This window comes from Acinonyx jubatus, chromosome B4 (assembly GCF_027475565.1).
Source record: "Acinonyx jubatus isolate Ajub_Pintada_27869175 chromosome B4, VMU_Ajub_asm_v1.0, whole genome shotgun sequence".
Taxonomy (NCBI): Eukaryota; Metazoa; Chordata; class Mammalia; order Carnivora; family Felidae; genus Acinonyx; species Acinonyx jubatus.
Window position 1 is genome coordinate 89,683,891 of NC_069387.1, and position 16,595 is coordinate 89,700,485.

At 43.6% G+C, this 16,595-nt stretch overlaps 1 protein-coding gene across 9 annotated transcripts in view; it reads right to left on the reverse strand.

Moving 5' to 3' along the window:
* The window catches only part of GRIP1 (glutamate receptor interacting protein 1), a 670,689-nt gene that overhangs the window by 16,351 nt on the left and 637,743 nt on the right, over positions 1–16,595 (reverse strand). For 3 of the 9 annotated variants that reach the window (XM_027071309.2, XM_027071305.2, XM_027071306.2), the window contains 4 exons: positions 9,471–9,627; positions 8,331–8,442; positions 8,164–8,208; positions 3,341–3,574 (listed from right to left, as the gene is read on the reverse strand). In XM_027071309.2, coding sequence (XP_026927110.1) covers positions 3,341–3,574; positions 8,164–8,208; positions 8,331–8,442; positions 9,471–9,627 — 548 coding nt within the window. Of the gene's footprint in view, positions 1–3,340; positions 3,575–8,163; positions 8,209–8,330; positions 8,443–9,470; positions 9,628–10,668; positions 13,008–13,447; positions 13,543–16,595 lie in introns of those variants that run through there. The other 6 variants (XM_053226464.1, XM_053226463.1, XM_053226462.1 and 3 more) reach the window with 4 other exon arrangements.

Here is a 16,595-nt window from a genome sequence, read left to right on the forward strand (position 1 = left end):
CAGCCTGTTCGCTCTCCTCTTTGCCGCCCCTTGGGAACTCCTCTGCCAGATCCATTTGGAAAAGTCCAGCAAGGGGGCTCAGGGAACTGAAAGCCAGCCCTCATTCCGCTGGTCAAGCTGTGTATCCAGCTTGGGGTTATCTTCAAGTTGAAGAAGGAAAGTTTTTCTAATTCCACAGCCACCACCCAAAAGAGTGCCTTTTCTCATTTTTACAAAGGATTAGTACAGGCTGGCAGCTCCCCACTGGGAGGATAACTCAATCCCATCAACAAGTCACTGCGCTTTTTCATGGTGTCAGGCAATCTCGCAGCGTTCAAAGGACACCCCACGTACAACATACAAGCACAGCCACGGGCTGAGCGGCTTTCCTTCTCACGCACTTCAAGACTGGAGAACGCACTTAACAGCAAACACTGGATGGCCTGACGAATAACCGAACTCACTTAAAAAATAAAGGCTACCCGGGCTGTGAGCATACACCGCTCCCAGATTCCCCATGGTCAGCCTGCAGCCTCCCTGGCTACCTTTTCACTTAACTACGTGTTTTTGTGTGCCTTATGATGCCCAGCACATCATCCACTTAAGAGAGTCCTGTTTTATTTGGGATCAATTCAGACGATGCCCTTATTGCCACCACTGAGGGGAAAAGGTCCATCCATGTGTGTGATCCTGTGGCCTCCAGGTTCACACACTGCCACACAGATGTTCCAGCGATAGGCCACACTCTGCCACTCATCGGGCTGGCAAGCGGATGCTGCCTTTTCAAAAAATAAGATCGATTTTCGGCATCATCACTTGTTTCAAACCTCAGCGGTAACAACTTGCACACCCCATTCATCGTCATTATCTTTGCTAAATGCTTTCAGTGCAGGAAGGATGGGGAGACAGGTGTTTGCACGGGTGCACTATCAATAATCTTTTGAGGAAAGTGCTTCACTCTAGAAGGAAAAATGAGTCTATTTTATACTTGCTATTTCCCTATCCTGTAGATGGGGATAATAAATATCTGCTCAGAAGGGCTATCGTAAGGGCTAAAAATACAGAGTATCGCATATAATAGGAACTCAATACATGTTGGTATCTTTTCCCTTTGGGGCTGGAGGAGGATGGGTTATCACGTAATCTCTTCTCTGCCTGGGCAGGAGAACTTTTGAGAAAAGAAGGCAGGATTCTTAAGACACCTGAGGGAATCAGGTTAGGCTAACTTTTCTTAGTACAGCTGAAGGAGCACGGACTATATAGCTCTTGCTATTTAACCACCATGGGGGACCTTACAGCCTCCTAATGGTGTTTGTCAATTAGCATATGAGGACGTTTGACAGGCAGTGAAGACTGTGTCTACCAAACAGACGCATCAATTCAGGGTAGCTGGACACACAAGCTAACTTGTGGCATGGGGCTAACCTGGGTCGCTGCCCTAAAATATCCAAAACTTCTTTGCTTTTCTGTACGTCTGCAATTCCTCTTAACGCACAAGGCTCCAAGCCAAGGCTTTGATCACTTGATCGGGGTATTTCCACTCCCTCCATTTACCACAATCTTTCACATCCCTTTGCACAAGCTTCCTTCCTTCCTTCAACCTCCACCTTCCTGCAGAATCGGCACCTACTTCTAACAAGCCTTTCCTGTCTCTTTCTGTAGTGGGTGAGGATCCACCCTCTGCCCCCCCCAAGGCAGCCTGGTCTTGCCTCTCTCATTGTACTCACCTCACCACCTTCCCCCTGTTTCCCAGACTGTCTCCTCATTAGACCGTGTGCCCGCTGATGATTTGCGACACACCAGTTAAGTGAATGCATGCGCGGTACATGTATGAAATGAGTGAATGGGTGGGAAATGAATCAACCTGGGGATTGGAGCACCAAGTTCAGAACTCAACTTCCCATTCTATGTCTCTCTTTCATCACATCCTTTGTCAGCTTCAAAGTAAATAGCTCCAAAACGTATAAAATATCTTTTATAGGGTGCTTGGGGAAATGGACGTCTTTAGCGGAAAAAGGGAGTGTCTGGCCTGTTAACTCCTCTCAGTCCAACATTTACTTGTTTTTCTGGGTAAGACGAACAACTAATTTCTAATTAATAGGTTATTGACTGCAGAGAGGGTCTTGGTTCTCAAGAAAAGTGGGACAGATGATTATTGTCTATGCATCTTTATGTATTAAATAAAAATAAAGCGTTAGTTCTATGAAAGAAAATCAGAGACACCTCCTTACTACTGCTCTCCTTCCCTGGGTTCTGCAAACAGTGTCCCTTACATATGACTTGCTTAAACTCTGCCAGCAACTCAAATTCAGCTCTGGGTGCCATAGTGGGCTTTCTTCCATGAAGTCAAATGAGGCAACCATCACAGGCTGAGACGGAACATATGAGGCCTTGCCCTGTCCTGACCCAAAGACACCTAAATTATGTCTGGAAGAGAACTTCATGTCTTCTGCATAATATAACCCTCTACTGATAAGCCTTCAATTAAAGAGTAAGCATTCCTACATTGCACCTGAAGCTCATTTTCAGTGAAGCTATGAGTGTATGATACTTAGAAAATCCACAGGGCGCCTGGGTGGCTCAGTCGGTTGAGTGTCTGACTTCGGCTCAGGTCACGATCTTGCAGTTGACGAGTTTGAGCCTCGCGTCGGGCTCTGTGCCGACAGCTCAGAGCCTGGAGCCTGTCTTCGGATTCTGTCTCTCCCTCTCTCTCTGCCCCTCCCCTGCTCATGTTCTGTCTGTCTGTCTCAAAAATAAATAAACATTAAAAAAAATTAAAAAAGTAAAAGAGAAAATCCACAGGGCACCTGGGTGGCTCAGTTGGTTAAGCTTCCGACTACGGCTCAGGTCATGATTTTGCAGCCCATGAGTTTGAGCCCCGCGTCGGGCTATGTGCTGACAGCTCAGAACCTGGAACCTGCTTTGGATTCTGTGTCTTTCTCTCTCTGCCCCTACCTTGCTCACATGCGCACGTGTTCTCTCTCTATGAAAATAAATACATGTCGAAAAAAAATTTTTTTAAAGAAAATCCTTCTCCCGTTTCCAAAGAAGTTGGAATGACAGACCAATTCATCGCAACTCCATGGGATGTGAGAACCTCTAACTTTTGCAAGAAGATTTTGGTCATAAATGCATCATTAGGAAATTCATTGCTCCAAAGCGAATTCTCCCGATTTTACAGGATACCCTCCCAAAGATCGCATTTTGAGCACAGAATCTCTAATGCTCTGCCTTTAAGCTCTGGCTTCTCTCCCTGGCTGAGCCAACAGTACAGTGTCATCACTATGCTTGCATCAGGGTGCTCATGCGCAGCCGAATGGCTACTGAATGTGACCGAGGGGAGGGAAGAAAGCATCCTGACCTTGTGCAGCTCCACAGGAGTTGGGGACATGATCTCCTTTATTTCTTGTTTCATTTTCCTCAGGGTGACAGACTTCCTGCCCACGTCGGAGGGCAGGGTGTTGCTCCGCGTTGTTTGGCTATAATGCGGCCGCGAGCTGCTCCGTTCCTGGAAGCTGGCTTGTCGCCCCAGCTGACTGCGAGGTGTTGGGGCCTCATGATTCAAACTCATCGTGCTCCCCGACATGATCGTTGCCTGTGGCATTGACAATTTTCAGAGACGATTAAGCCATGGACTAAGAAAAGGGTTCGGTTGCTCAACAGTAAGCACATCTCTCCTTCTGCCCAGTCAAGATACAGTCTCTTCGGGGCATAACCAAAGGCTGGAGAATGGACGTACTAATTGAACTATGACAGTGTGGCAAAATGCTTTGCAAGTGACATTTATAATGCACATCTCAAATCCAATTTAAGTACTTAAGCCATTGAGTTTATTTAATCAGATACCACCCCCGGCAGTTTTGAGGCAAATTGAAAAGCGATAACATTTGCTTACTGTAAACTACATTTTAGCCATTAACTTTCCACTGAGTGGGCTCTAAAGATGGGATTCGTGAAGCAGCTTCAATATATCTTACAGAAATGGACGAAGAACTTTTCAACGGGACCAGGTGGCGTCTATTTGCAATGCTGCCTGTAGCTCCCCCTGGAGGTAACAATGGGCTGAAACAGGGCTATTGATAGAAAGGCAAGGGCTTCTACCCAAAGCCGCCTGCCTACCATAACATATGGTCTCTCCTTGGGCCATGTGACCTGCCCCAGAAATTTGTAGACCAGCGAGGTCTCCGCGTATTTAGCATGGGTCAACCTTTCTTAGAAACGGCCTTTGTGTGAGATGCTCAGAGAGTTTAAAGAGGAATCCTATATTGTGCTACCGGACTCAACCCTTTGCTCAAAAGCTGGGAAACTTAGATTGGATTTTACCGGTGAACAGGGAAGTCTGTTCAGTTTCAAATATGTTCATACACAAGGAAAGGCGAGATTAGATCCCAAATATGACTGAATCTTAGAAGTGAAACTACTTAAGCATTTGAAACCAATGTCCTGTTGAGAATGTTCATTTTTCATGGTTCGGAAATGCCAACATTTCAAAATTGTGCCTGGAGCCAGCTCCGTCCTCCTTGATAGGATGGCTGGATGATGGTAAACTAGCATTGGTGAACGTGCCCGAAGTCACGGGAAAAAGAGCAAGCCCCACGTGCCGTGTGCCGGCTACAATGCGACTGGTGGTTTACGTGAACGCTAATGCTAACAGTAACCGTACTTTGCTGAGTCCTTGTATTCCCCTATTTAAGCCTCACAACAACTTTGTGAAACAGACACTGTTATTACTCCTAATTTGTAGGAGCAGAAACTGAGGCACAAAGAGGCTGACTTACTCAGGGTCACGTAGGCTCCATCACATAGATGGAGCCAAGGGCACCGTCTAAAATGGTTGGTTAGAAGGGAACACTGCCAAGTGATAGAGCTTTCATTTGTTATCTCCCTAAGATTTTGTGACTCTAAGATTCACCTGGCGTTCGACTATACACGCACCACTAACATGATCTTCAAATGGCAGCCCAGTATTGGAGCACGTGTAGGTATACCTACAACTCTTATAAAAAAACAAAAAAAAACAACAAAAAAAACCCCCCAAAACACAACCAGTTATCAATATCCTGACTGGATCAGTTATCTTACTGATAATTTTGAAAAAGAAAAAAGAAAACCTTACTGGCCATTGACTTTAACATGTTAGCACGTGTAATACCATATACATGTGTATGTAGAATGTCATTTAATATTTATGATAAGTTTCTGATAGGTATTACAGTCATCATACTTCCCCATTTCAGTTATGGAAAGGGATGCCCAGATAAACTGAGCAAGTTGCCCAAGAGTCTGGGATTATAGCCCTCACACTCTGACTCTAGAAACCTTACCCTTGACCACCAGGCTGTATTGCTTCCCAGTCAAGTATTAGGTTGAAGCATATAAAATTGACTTTTTAGGAGATTAATATTGAAACAAATGTGGATTAACCATATTATTGCTTTATTTCAGTTAAATCCCTTTTTAAAATTGAAAGCTTTGTTGGTGTCATGGGACATCCTTTATTTTATGGCACTTAACCCACATACAACATTTTTTTGTCTACTGTTGATGACAGAACCCAGGGATTATTTTCTTGCTGTGCTGACCACCCCTCTATTGTTTTTACCTACTTAGACACATTATTTGCTTTGTTAACATCTATGTTTTATATTCATTTTTATTTTTATTCATTTATTCATTTTTATATTCATTTATATTCATTCACTTTCAGGGGACCAGTAGGAGAAACACGTCGGAAGTAAAATACTTAATCACAATTCTGCTTGGCTGAACCTTAAGCCACTACGGAAGTTCCAAACTGATCTAAATGGAGTTCTGATGGAACCAAGTTTCCAAAGCACAGCTTGATTGCTTTGTTTAAAGTGGACTTCAGTTGAATTACTATGAAGGAATATAAAAATTAAAGTACACATATAAAAACTAAAGTTTAAAAATGATTATTTTAAATTATCTAGGATTTGTTTTCACTTCAAGAATATCTATTGCCTGTTTCCATTTTGCACAATTAATAATTTATAGTTATAACCTCCCAAGTTCTCAATGAGATAACTGAGATACATGTAACTTAGAGGGGTATGTTCAAGAGTTTTCTATCTGATATCTAGTTAAAATTTTTTCATATATTATCCTAAACAGAAAATAGCTAAGGCACTGTTAATTAATAAAAATGGCAAAAATAATAACTTCTACTGAATAATTATCGAGTGTTATGTTCTGTGTTAAGTGCCATATAAGCATTAGTCATTATAATCCCCTTATTTTACAGAAGAATAAATATCTGGTAAAAGAGATTAAGTAACTTGTCCTAAGTCTTAGTCTGAATTTTTTTCTTCTGTTTTAACATTTTTCAGTGCTAAAGTTGAACATAAATTATTGCCAGCTAATGGGAAGAATGACTAGTATAATTTTCATTTCCATTTCAATCGTAATCATTTTTCATGTTAGCTAATCTTTTACATTTATTATGGTTATAATATGCTGTAACTTTTAATGCTGGATGTACATTTCATACGCAGGAAACTAGCTCCCATAATATTTTTTGCACGGTAACATTTACAATCACACGATCAGAGTTCATTTAAACTAGTGAATGAATATTCTTTTTGATAAAAGTCTAAAGAAGTCTCTTTAGATTTGCCAATCATTCTTCCTCATTGAGGACTTTAACTTCCTTTTGGCTTACACACTCAACCCATTTCCTTTCTGCATTTATAATTTCAAGGGCCACACCTGCCTGAAGCTATGCTAGAAAAAGTTTATATTTATAGGCTTTTGCAACATAATTTCTTTTTTTATTTTTTAATTTAATTAATTAATTTATTTATTTGCAACATAATTTCTATGCTCATAGATGTTTGTTTTCATTAGATAAATCAATTTGCTAGCTAATGGGGACAATGACTAGAGTATTGAGTGAAATGAGTGAAAACCCAATTTCATTGTGCCACTTTTTACATCGCCCTGGTTTTACTTGCTGTGAAAGATGTTATTAGAAGAATAGTTGTTTCTTTAAAAGAGAAGTATCAGAGCGCAAAGTGGAAAAGGCATATGGGCCAAGCGCGCTTTCAGAAGCAGGCGTATGTTCAAGAATTGTGAATTGAGCTCAGTATCCAGTTTGGACCCCTTCTGCTAATCATTCTACATCCAGGAAGTGGTAAAAGTTTAAATAAGCCAGCTGATACTTAAGCATTTTACTCTTTTTGAAAGGTGCCTAAAAAGGAATCGATGGCCAATGTCTTAATTTATTTAAGTTTCATAGTATTATCCACCTCCAGGCCCTTTAACTGTGCTCTGAAGTTTCAATTCATGCCAGGTAATACTATATTTATAAATTCAAACTACTATTTTTCTTTATAATTCTCTTTGCAGATTCACAAACATTAGAATCACATGAAAATATCCACACATGCAACCGAGAAGCAAAACAATATAAAGATGAGTATTCGTTTTAGAATTGCAGTTTCACCCAGTTATGCCATTCACATTCCTTATGGGACTTGGGGACCTCAGATGACGTCAAAATAAAAATGAGACTTTTGCCACTTTACTTTTTACAGCTCAGAAAATTTAAAAAGAACATAAAAGGAAACAGTCCAGGACCTCCTAGACCACAGGGTGAATATCGTCAGCAAATTCATGGCTTTGATTAAAGAACTCACCGGGAGTCCAGCTATTGTGTTCCATCTTGCCACAACTCCTAGAATTCACACTAAGTCGATACGGAATCAGGATTTGCAATTAACAGCAAAGTACTGTGTAATATTTTGGCTGCTTTTTTCACACAGACTGGCCATTTTCACCAGCTGCATTTGTCATCTACTTCCAGGGCAAAATGAAATAAAATAAAATAAAATTTCCTCTTATGTTCCTCTTCACGATCAAATCAATTGCTATACCAGGTACAAATGAAAACATGCCAAAGAAACCTTTCTAAAGCAACTCAGAGAGTGAGATGCGCCACTGCTGGGGGGCTTAGCTCCCTCCCCAGCGATTCGGTGGCAAACAGGTACAGTCAGGGTTAGCAGGGAGCAATGGCAGAAGCCACAAGTCAGAAAGCTCGGGGTGGGGGTGGAAATGGGGAAATAAATACTTTCAACTGCACTGAATAAAATCAAATTGCTGTCCAGGAGGCAAGGGGGCAGGGAAGGCAGCTTCACAAGCAAAAATATAAACATAAAGGGTAGCTACCAAGAGAGTCATGTTTCTCAAAGACACACGCCTGTCAGCTTTCTCCTGTGGAAAGGGGTTAAAGCTTTTAAATGAACTGATGTGATAAATGCAAACTCAAAAGGACCAAAAAAAAAAAAAAAAGAAAATGAATGTAGAAACAATACAAGTAGCAGGACCGAGGCTACCTCGAGTTCTCTCAGAATTCCCGACTGTCCACAGGTTTCCAAGTCCTCCAGCGCTTGGGACCAGAAGTTCTCCTCTTGTTCAGCCTCCGTACTGTCGGGAGCCCCTGTAAAACTGTCGTCAGAAAGCACAGTCTGGGTTGACAACTCGCCGAGGCATCATTCGGAATCTCTCTCTTTCATCCCACGTGTAAAAAAAATGGAGATTCTGTTTGGGGATCTGGCTTTCTTCCAACTGTAACCACCAAGTGAGGGTGCTCTAGGAAATGCAGAGTATCTCAGAGAATGGAGGGAGGGAAGGACCACGGTCCTGTTAACTGAATTTTAGGGCGTTCGTGGCTCCTGCAGGGTGAATTGCATCAACATGGCACCGTGTGGGCCTATCTTTCAACTGATCTGTCTAGTGCAAGGGAAATCAAGCTTCCCTTTAAGAGAAACATGTTTTGCCACTTATAAATGTCAGTGGAGATCATTCACGTGCTATCGGTTTTTGTGAATTTCCTTAAAATGCTCTGTCTCTCTCTGTCTCAAAAATAAATAAAGGTTAAAAAAAATTTTAAATACTTTGGTAAGGAACAAAATGCTAAAATACATCTCAATTCAAACTATGGGATCCTCGATGTACCTTTTTTTTTTTTTAACCTAAGCTGACATGAAGCAACCTTTTATTTATTTATGTATTTATTAGAGTTTTTTTTAAATATATGAAATTCTCAAATTGGTTTCCATACAACACCCAGTGCTCATCCCAAAAGATGCCCTCTTCAATACCCATCACCTACCCTCCCCGCCCTCCCATCCCCCATCAACCCTCAGTTTGTTCTCAGTTTTTGAAGAGTCTCTTATGCTTTGGTGAAGCAACCTTTTAAATGTAAGGAGAGGAGACTAGTCAGAGAGTGAGGACAGGGTTTACAGATGTAGTTTTTCCCACATGCTATTGTTTTTATCAGGGGGAAAATGAGCTCTTGTCCGGCCGTGGGGTGGTCCCGGGATCCAGCCGGGCAGGCACAGGTCTCTGAGCCCTGCCATGGGGCCGGCATGATGACACTGGCTCCTTCCCACGCTAGCCGTATGTGCCATCGGAAGTGGAGCGATTCGGATCTGGGCTAACGGCCACAAAGCAGCAGTTGACGAAAACCTTACCCACTGACTGTGGACCGGTCCCAGTCTTCATTACTCAGCCCCACGTCTGGGTAGGTCTGGCTTCGTGGCTTCGTGACTGGGGACAGGCTACCTCTCTGTTTCGGACCCCTCCACTCGTAAGTGTTGAAACTGTAGCCTGACGCCTGAAAGCCAGAGCCTGGAACAAAAACAAAGTGTCATCTTCTGTTTCTGAGAAAGATTCGGGAGATCTGTTCGGGAACTTGCCTTTTTCTGCGGTTCCCATTAGTTTGTTTAAGGCAGCTGACCTTAGGGGCGCCTGGGTGGCTCAGTCGGTTAAGCGTCTGACTTCAGCTCAGGTCATGATCTCACGGTCTGTGGGTTCGAGCCATGCGTCGGGCTCTGTGCTGACAGCTCAGAGCCTGGAGCCTGCTTCGGATTCTGTGTCTCCCTCTCTCTCTGACCCTCCCCCGTTCATGCTCTGTCTCTCTCTGTCTCAAAAATAAACATTAAAAAAAAAAAATTAAAAAAAAAGGCAGCTGACCTCAACTGAATTCGGGATTCTGAAGGCCATCAAGATAATCCCCAGGTCTTATATTTGAAACACATTCGCACATTATATGTCAACTGATTCCAACAGCCCTGAGGTAAGACCTTCAGATCTAAGCAGGCAGGCCCACGGTGCTGGACCTGTTTTTATGAGGGCTCCTGCCCTGTTCTGTCTGGGCAGGAAATCAACTGGACCAGGGGGAGGTGCCCACCAGACCTGTATCCAACCCTCTCTAGAGCAAGTTCTAGAAAGTGAGGCACCTAGATTTCCTGCCCAGGCAAACCTGTGGTCACTTCCAGGGTTTGTGAGAGCTTCTTATCCAAGTCTGTCCTTTTACGATTGAAATTTGCCACCAGATGGGGGTTCCGGGCCCAAAGGGCGGCCGAGAGGCTGCTGGTTGCCGAGTGTGGACGGAGTTGGCTAGGTGGGGCCAGGACCCACTCATGTCAGGGATGACTTGGTCCGATGAGAAATGACTTGTTAAATGACCTCATTCATTCTCCAGAACCATCTTTGAACGTAGGTACTTTTACCGTGTGCACTTTACATATGAGGGTACTAAGGGCTTAGAACAGTGGCTCAAGTACCTAGGGGTATCTGTGAACTCTCCTGGGGGTTCCAGTCATAACCTTAGAAGAATCAGTTCCGCATTTATTTATTTTTTTTAAAGTTTATTTATTTTGAGAGAGAGACAGACAGAGAGAGAGAGAGAAAGAGACAGAGAATCTAAAGTGGGCTCTATGCTGACAGCAGTGGGCCTGAATGCAGGGCTCGAACTCACAAACCGTTAAGCACGTCTTCCCCACACTGACCCTACTGAAAAGGACCAGAGATCTGAGATCTGTTGATTCTCCCTTCTCACGTCCACCGTCACAGTTGGTCTTCTGCCACTTTACCAATGAAAGATACACGTCTTATCCATCTCAAACCTTTGCAGGAGATTGGCCCTGGGCTGCAAAAACCCCCAGTCATTAAATCAAGGGATAATTTGGGAAAGCCTTGCTCCTGAGAGAAGGTCTCTCGGGAATAGTGCCTTATTTCAACCAGGCACGGACTCCTGGCAAGGCTTTCCCCCCTCTCTCATTCACCTGTCTCTCTGCGTCTCAGAGTTAGCATTCAAAACAGTTGTCGGTTGGGAGGTGGGCACATTATTATTTTATTTGAATTGCAAAATGAAGACTGACTTCACTTCTGACAGGGAGTTAAGTCTGATTAGCTTGATAGGCGAGGCAGGGAGGAATGGCTTTGGCCGTTGGGTTATACAATGGACCTCTTCCATAAATTTGAGCCAAATCCATGGCTCCAGAGTTTGACAAAACTATATTTAAGGCATACTAATGGCAGACTGGAAGTTGTGGTCTTTGCAAGTATTTAAATTTGGGGAGAAAAAACATTAGATGACAACTTTAAATTGTGATGGGGTATGCGGTTTTTCAAAATTCTTTCGGGAGGTTTAAAGAGGAGAGCAAGGGCTTGTTGGCAGCTCAGACTTTCGAGCTTGTGCTGTGATCATGATGCACGGCTTCACCCACCATTTCAGGTTGGGACCCGCTATGTGTGTGCATGCGTGTATCTCTCTGTAGGTGTTTACATGTATATACTGGGTTGCAATGTAATACGTATTTCTGACTGCATTTAAAAACAGTTACTACAGTAAACAGGCTGAGGCCCCCATTCTCACATACAATGAAATGACGGGATCACATGACTGTCTGCATGCCATCCCTGCTCGTCTTAACTCACTGTCCCTCAACCTGCTGGAGCCTATAATGCCATCCTTACTAGGAGAGGGCAGGGGGAGAAGGATGTCCCAAAGGATAACGCTCTGATCAAAAGGATTTGATCTCAAGAATGCAGGGGAACGCCCAAGGCTGCAAGAACCTTCTATGAACCTTCTGCTTTAGGATATCAAGCATTAGGAGTCCACGGTGCAGAGCAAATATTTACAGTTCAATATCTCATTTTCTTCTTGGGTAACTACAGAAATGTGGCTAGCCGTTTGGGAAGAAATTTTGTGTGACGGATGCACTGCCTTCTGTCAAAAGTGGTGAATTACGGGAACACACATGAATCTCTTCTTGAAGGGCAGTGACTCTGTGCATTTCTCCTGGATCCCTGTGACAGGCTATCCATTTTCTCCTTCCCAACGAGATAAACCAACTCCCTAAACATGTGAAGTCTCACTTTTTGTGATACAAAAAGAACTAGGGGGAGCCTGCACCTCCCTGGCCTTAATTAGCTGTAAACCTGTTAACAGCCAAATCCCAAGCCGGCTTCATGCTGTCAGTGCAGAACCCGACATGGGGCTTGATCCCATGAACCGTGAGCTCATGACCCGAGCCGACCGACATCAAGAGTTGCACGCTTAACCGACTGAGCCACCCAGATGCCCCAAATTCCAGCAGGTTTTAAACTGGACAGATTAACTGTCTGATTTTCCTTCCAAATGTTGTCTGTAAGTAGTTCTTGGTGACTTGGGCCAGATGCAGGCAGGCCTTGAGCAGAGGTGCAGCATTGTTCCTTACTGGGGAAATGCCTCTTTTGAGAAGCATGTCTGTCTACACCAAGGATGCCCTGTCTTAATAAGCAGCATTAAAAGATTATTGCATTACAACAAAGCAGGGCAGGAAGAGGGGATAAAATTCAAGTATCTTTGGGTTAGGCATAGACTCAAAAGAACTGGGTCTGGACCACACTGTGCTGGCACAGGGACTCAGAAAGAGATCTAGGTTCAAATCCCAGCTTCACCACTTCCTTGATCTGTAACCTTGGCCAACTCTTCTCAGGGTAAAATAGGGATAATGATATGCACGTGCCTCACCAGGTTGATAAGAGGGCTGAGAATAATACACACAGACTCTCAAACATAATGAGGGTTTAATAAGTACAGATGCGCATTACTTTTACTACGTGCTAAGCCATTCAACTTCTCAAGATCTCTGAAACCGGGAGAGCAGGAGAGGAGGAAAGCTTCTGCACCACTGAGTGAACATTTGGTGCTTCTTCAGTGTCCGGTAACATGTGAGGAGCTGAAATGCAAAGATAACAGTGCTACGTTCCTATCCTCAAACACTGCACACTTTCGCATTGTCTGGAACAGAGAGGAGGAGAAACAGGCATAGAAAGGGACAGTTCCAACTGCATCTGAGGAGTGCTGTCCTTTTAGTCTGAACACGCTGATGTGCAAGAACCAAGACCTGCTTGGGGGTCAGGATGTGGGTCACGAAAGGTGCAAAGGGAAGGTGCCCTCTACGCTTAGAGCTAGAGGGTGAGGTGGCATTTCCTTGTCGAAGTGTTGGGCAAGACGGTGCAGGCCTCACAGGAGAGGCTGGTAAACATGCAGTCGTGGTGAGCACTGTCCTCATGTTCCATCAGCGGGGTTCTGAAGGAGGGAACAGTGTTCCAGAAACACTCTGGTCCCTCTTACCATCTGGGCTTATGCCTCCCCACAGGAAGAGCAATGAGTTACCTAACTGTCGAGTTCCGGAAGAAAACAGGGGGTTGTTGAGACCCTCGGTCTCTTCTTGGCTCCCTCTGGACTCATTCTCTCCCACTGCTGCTGTGCTGTAAGGCAAGCACAACTGCGTCCCACTGTTGGGGCTCAATGAGCTCCCAAGGGACAGCAAGGCCAAGACTGTGCAGTGAGCGGACTGTGGCAGGCTACCAGCTGCCTATCCAAACATCCATTCTTCTCTTTATCCTTTTACCAGAATACCAGTTTTGGGGGTGGGCATATTAGTGCTCAGGATAAGACTGTATTTCCTGGGTCTCCCTTGATGTTAAGTGTTGACTACGGAAACTATGTAAAACGCTCTGGCCGATGACATGTAAATAGAACTTCCAGAAAGGCTCTTTACAACACTCCCCTGCTGCCTGGAATGTAGATGAAATAGCTGGCACCCTGGTAACCACCTTGGATCATGTGGTAAACCCAAAGACGGAAGCCAAGGGCTAAGCACAATAGAGAAGAAATATTTAAGAGTGTGGTTCCTTGACAACACTGTAGAATTATACACCAGCTCTGAAATGCCTACTTAAAAAAAAAAAATGATTTAAGCCACTGTAATGTTAGGCATTCAGTTCTATTTAGCTAAATCAAATCCAACAGTTTGCTTTGCTGGTCTGACTTCCCCCTCATTTATGTCCCAACATCTAGACTTGGGTTAGGGGTAGGGATATAACAATATTAAAAAAATTTTTTTTGATGTTTATTCATTTTTGAGAGAGACATACAGAGCACGAGCAGGGGAGAGGCAAAGAGAGAGGGAGACACAGAATTCGAAGCAGGCTCCAGGCTCTGAGTTGTCAGCACAGAGCCCAATGCAGGGCTGGAACTCAGGAGCTGAGTTGTGACATCATGACCTAAGCCAAAGTCAGATGCTCAACCGACTGAGCCACCCAGGCACCTGGGAAATAACAATCTTGATTCTCTGGCTAAATGTTCAACTCAGCTTTTCTAGCAAAACAAAACAAAACAAAACAAAATGCCTCCTCTCCAAAAAACCAAAAATAGTTAATTTTTAATCCATAGCTGACTCCATTTCTACTTTTTTTTTAGAGAGCGAGCAAGTGAGCATGCATAAGCGGGGGAGGGGCAGGGAGAGAGAGACAGAAGATCCAAACGGGGCTCTGCACTGACAACAGTTGAGTCCAATGAGGGACTCGAACTCATGAACTGTGAGATCATGACCTGAGCTGAGACTGAGCCACCCAAGTGCCCCCCCATTTCTACTTCTCCACTGATTTAGAATGGATCAAGGCAGGGATTGATTAACGGATCAAAATACCTAGTGCTATAAAGTACTAAAGAGCAAAGCTTGCTTGGAGAAGAGTGAGAAAGAAGTTCAGGATGTATAGGGCTAAAGGTCCTGCAGGGAAAAGTCAGGAGATAGGTTGATGAGGCAGTTGTACCTACATTACAAAGAGCTCTGTGCTTTAAGCTAAGGACCTTCCGTGTTATCCTATAACAACAGAAAACCACCAAGAGGGCTTTTGTTATTTTGTTTTTAAGGGAGGGGCAAGGTTAGATTTAGGTTTTTTTGTTTGTTTGTTTGTTTCTTAAGGATCATTGATGGTAATATACTCAAAGTAAGGAGCCGGTGAAGAGGTAAATAGTTCAGGCGTGATGAAGGTTTTATAAGAAAAGGCAATGAATGGAGAGACAGGAGACATGCGAAGCAGGGACGAAGTAGAAGATGCTGGTCCACGACGCCGCGGGGCTACCTGCCTCCTCCAGGCTCTACTACAGCGGGAGAAAAATAACTCACTTGCTTAAACGCCGTCCTTTGTGTTTTCTCTCATATGTAGGTGAACTCGATCCCTAACGAATGCAGGTGGAGGATGGGAGCATAATTGAACATAGGGAATATCTGACGGAAATTAAGCTTAAATAAAGACAGGCTGGTTGCCATAGTCGACAAGTTAGCAGCCCTGAGGAACATCCCTTTACAAGGGGAGTCAGACTTAAACGCCACAGGAGGAACGGAATCAGCGAGGCAGCCCAGGTGTAAGAAAAATCAACGGCCAGAAATACAATTAGATTTTGTTTTTATTGAATGATGGTGTGAGCACATAAAATTAACAAGCAGGTATGATATTGGAAACTAGATTTTAAATTCAAAATTGAGAAATCCATGGAAAGACAGATGTAATTTTTAAAAAATGCATTTCCTAAGTCATTACTCTTTTTATTTAGAATTGGAAAACTTTCTTTCTTTTTTCCTCTCTCTCCCTTCCTCCTTCCTTCTTTCCTTCTTTCCCATCTACGTTTCAGTATCTGGTCTTATCCTTGATAACATAACGCGAGGTATGTTATGGACTGACTTGTATTTGCACCTAAATTCGTATGTTGATGCCCTCGCCATCAATGGGATTGCATTTAAAGATCTGTAAAGAGGTAATTCGGGTTAAGTGAAGTCAAAAGGTGAGGCCATAGTTTACTCTGATTGGAGTCCTTATAAGAGACTATTTACACACACACAAGAGATACCAAGGATGAGCTCACACATAAGAAAGGCCATGTGAAGACACGGTGAGAAGACAACCATTTGCAAACCGAGGAAAGAGACGGGGAGAAACCAAACCTGGCACCTTGATCTCGGATTTCTAGCCTCCTGAACACTGGAAAATGAATTTCTATTGTTTAAGCTCCCCAGTCGGTGGTATTTTGTTATAGCAGCCCAGGCAAACTGATACAAGGTATAAAATCCAGTCTAGGGGCACCTGGATGACTCAGTCAGGTAAGCGTCTGGCCCTTGGTTTTGGCTCTTGCAGTCCGTGGGTTCGAGTCCCACGTCAGGTTCTGCGCCGACAGTGCGAGGCCTGCTTGGGAATCTCCCTCTCTCCTTCTCTCTCTGCCCCTCCTCTGCTTGTGTGCATGCACACACTCTCTCTCTCTCTCAAAATAAATAAACGTGAAAAAAATTCAGTCTAGATTCCTTTCACTGAGAGTAATGTTTAGTTTTATTCATTAGTGTAATGGAAAATAGGTCTGTACAAATGTTGGCAATCTTGGTGTAATGATTTTTATTTTTAAGGTAACTACACTTCAGATACCTGTAAAATTCTGATACTCCAATATTGTACTATTTGGTTTTCAGTACCACAATACTGTGCAG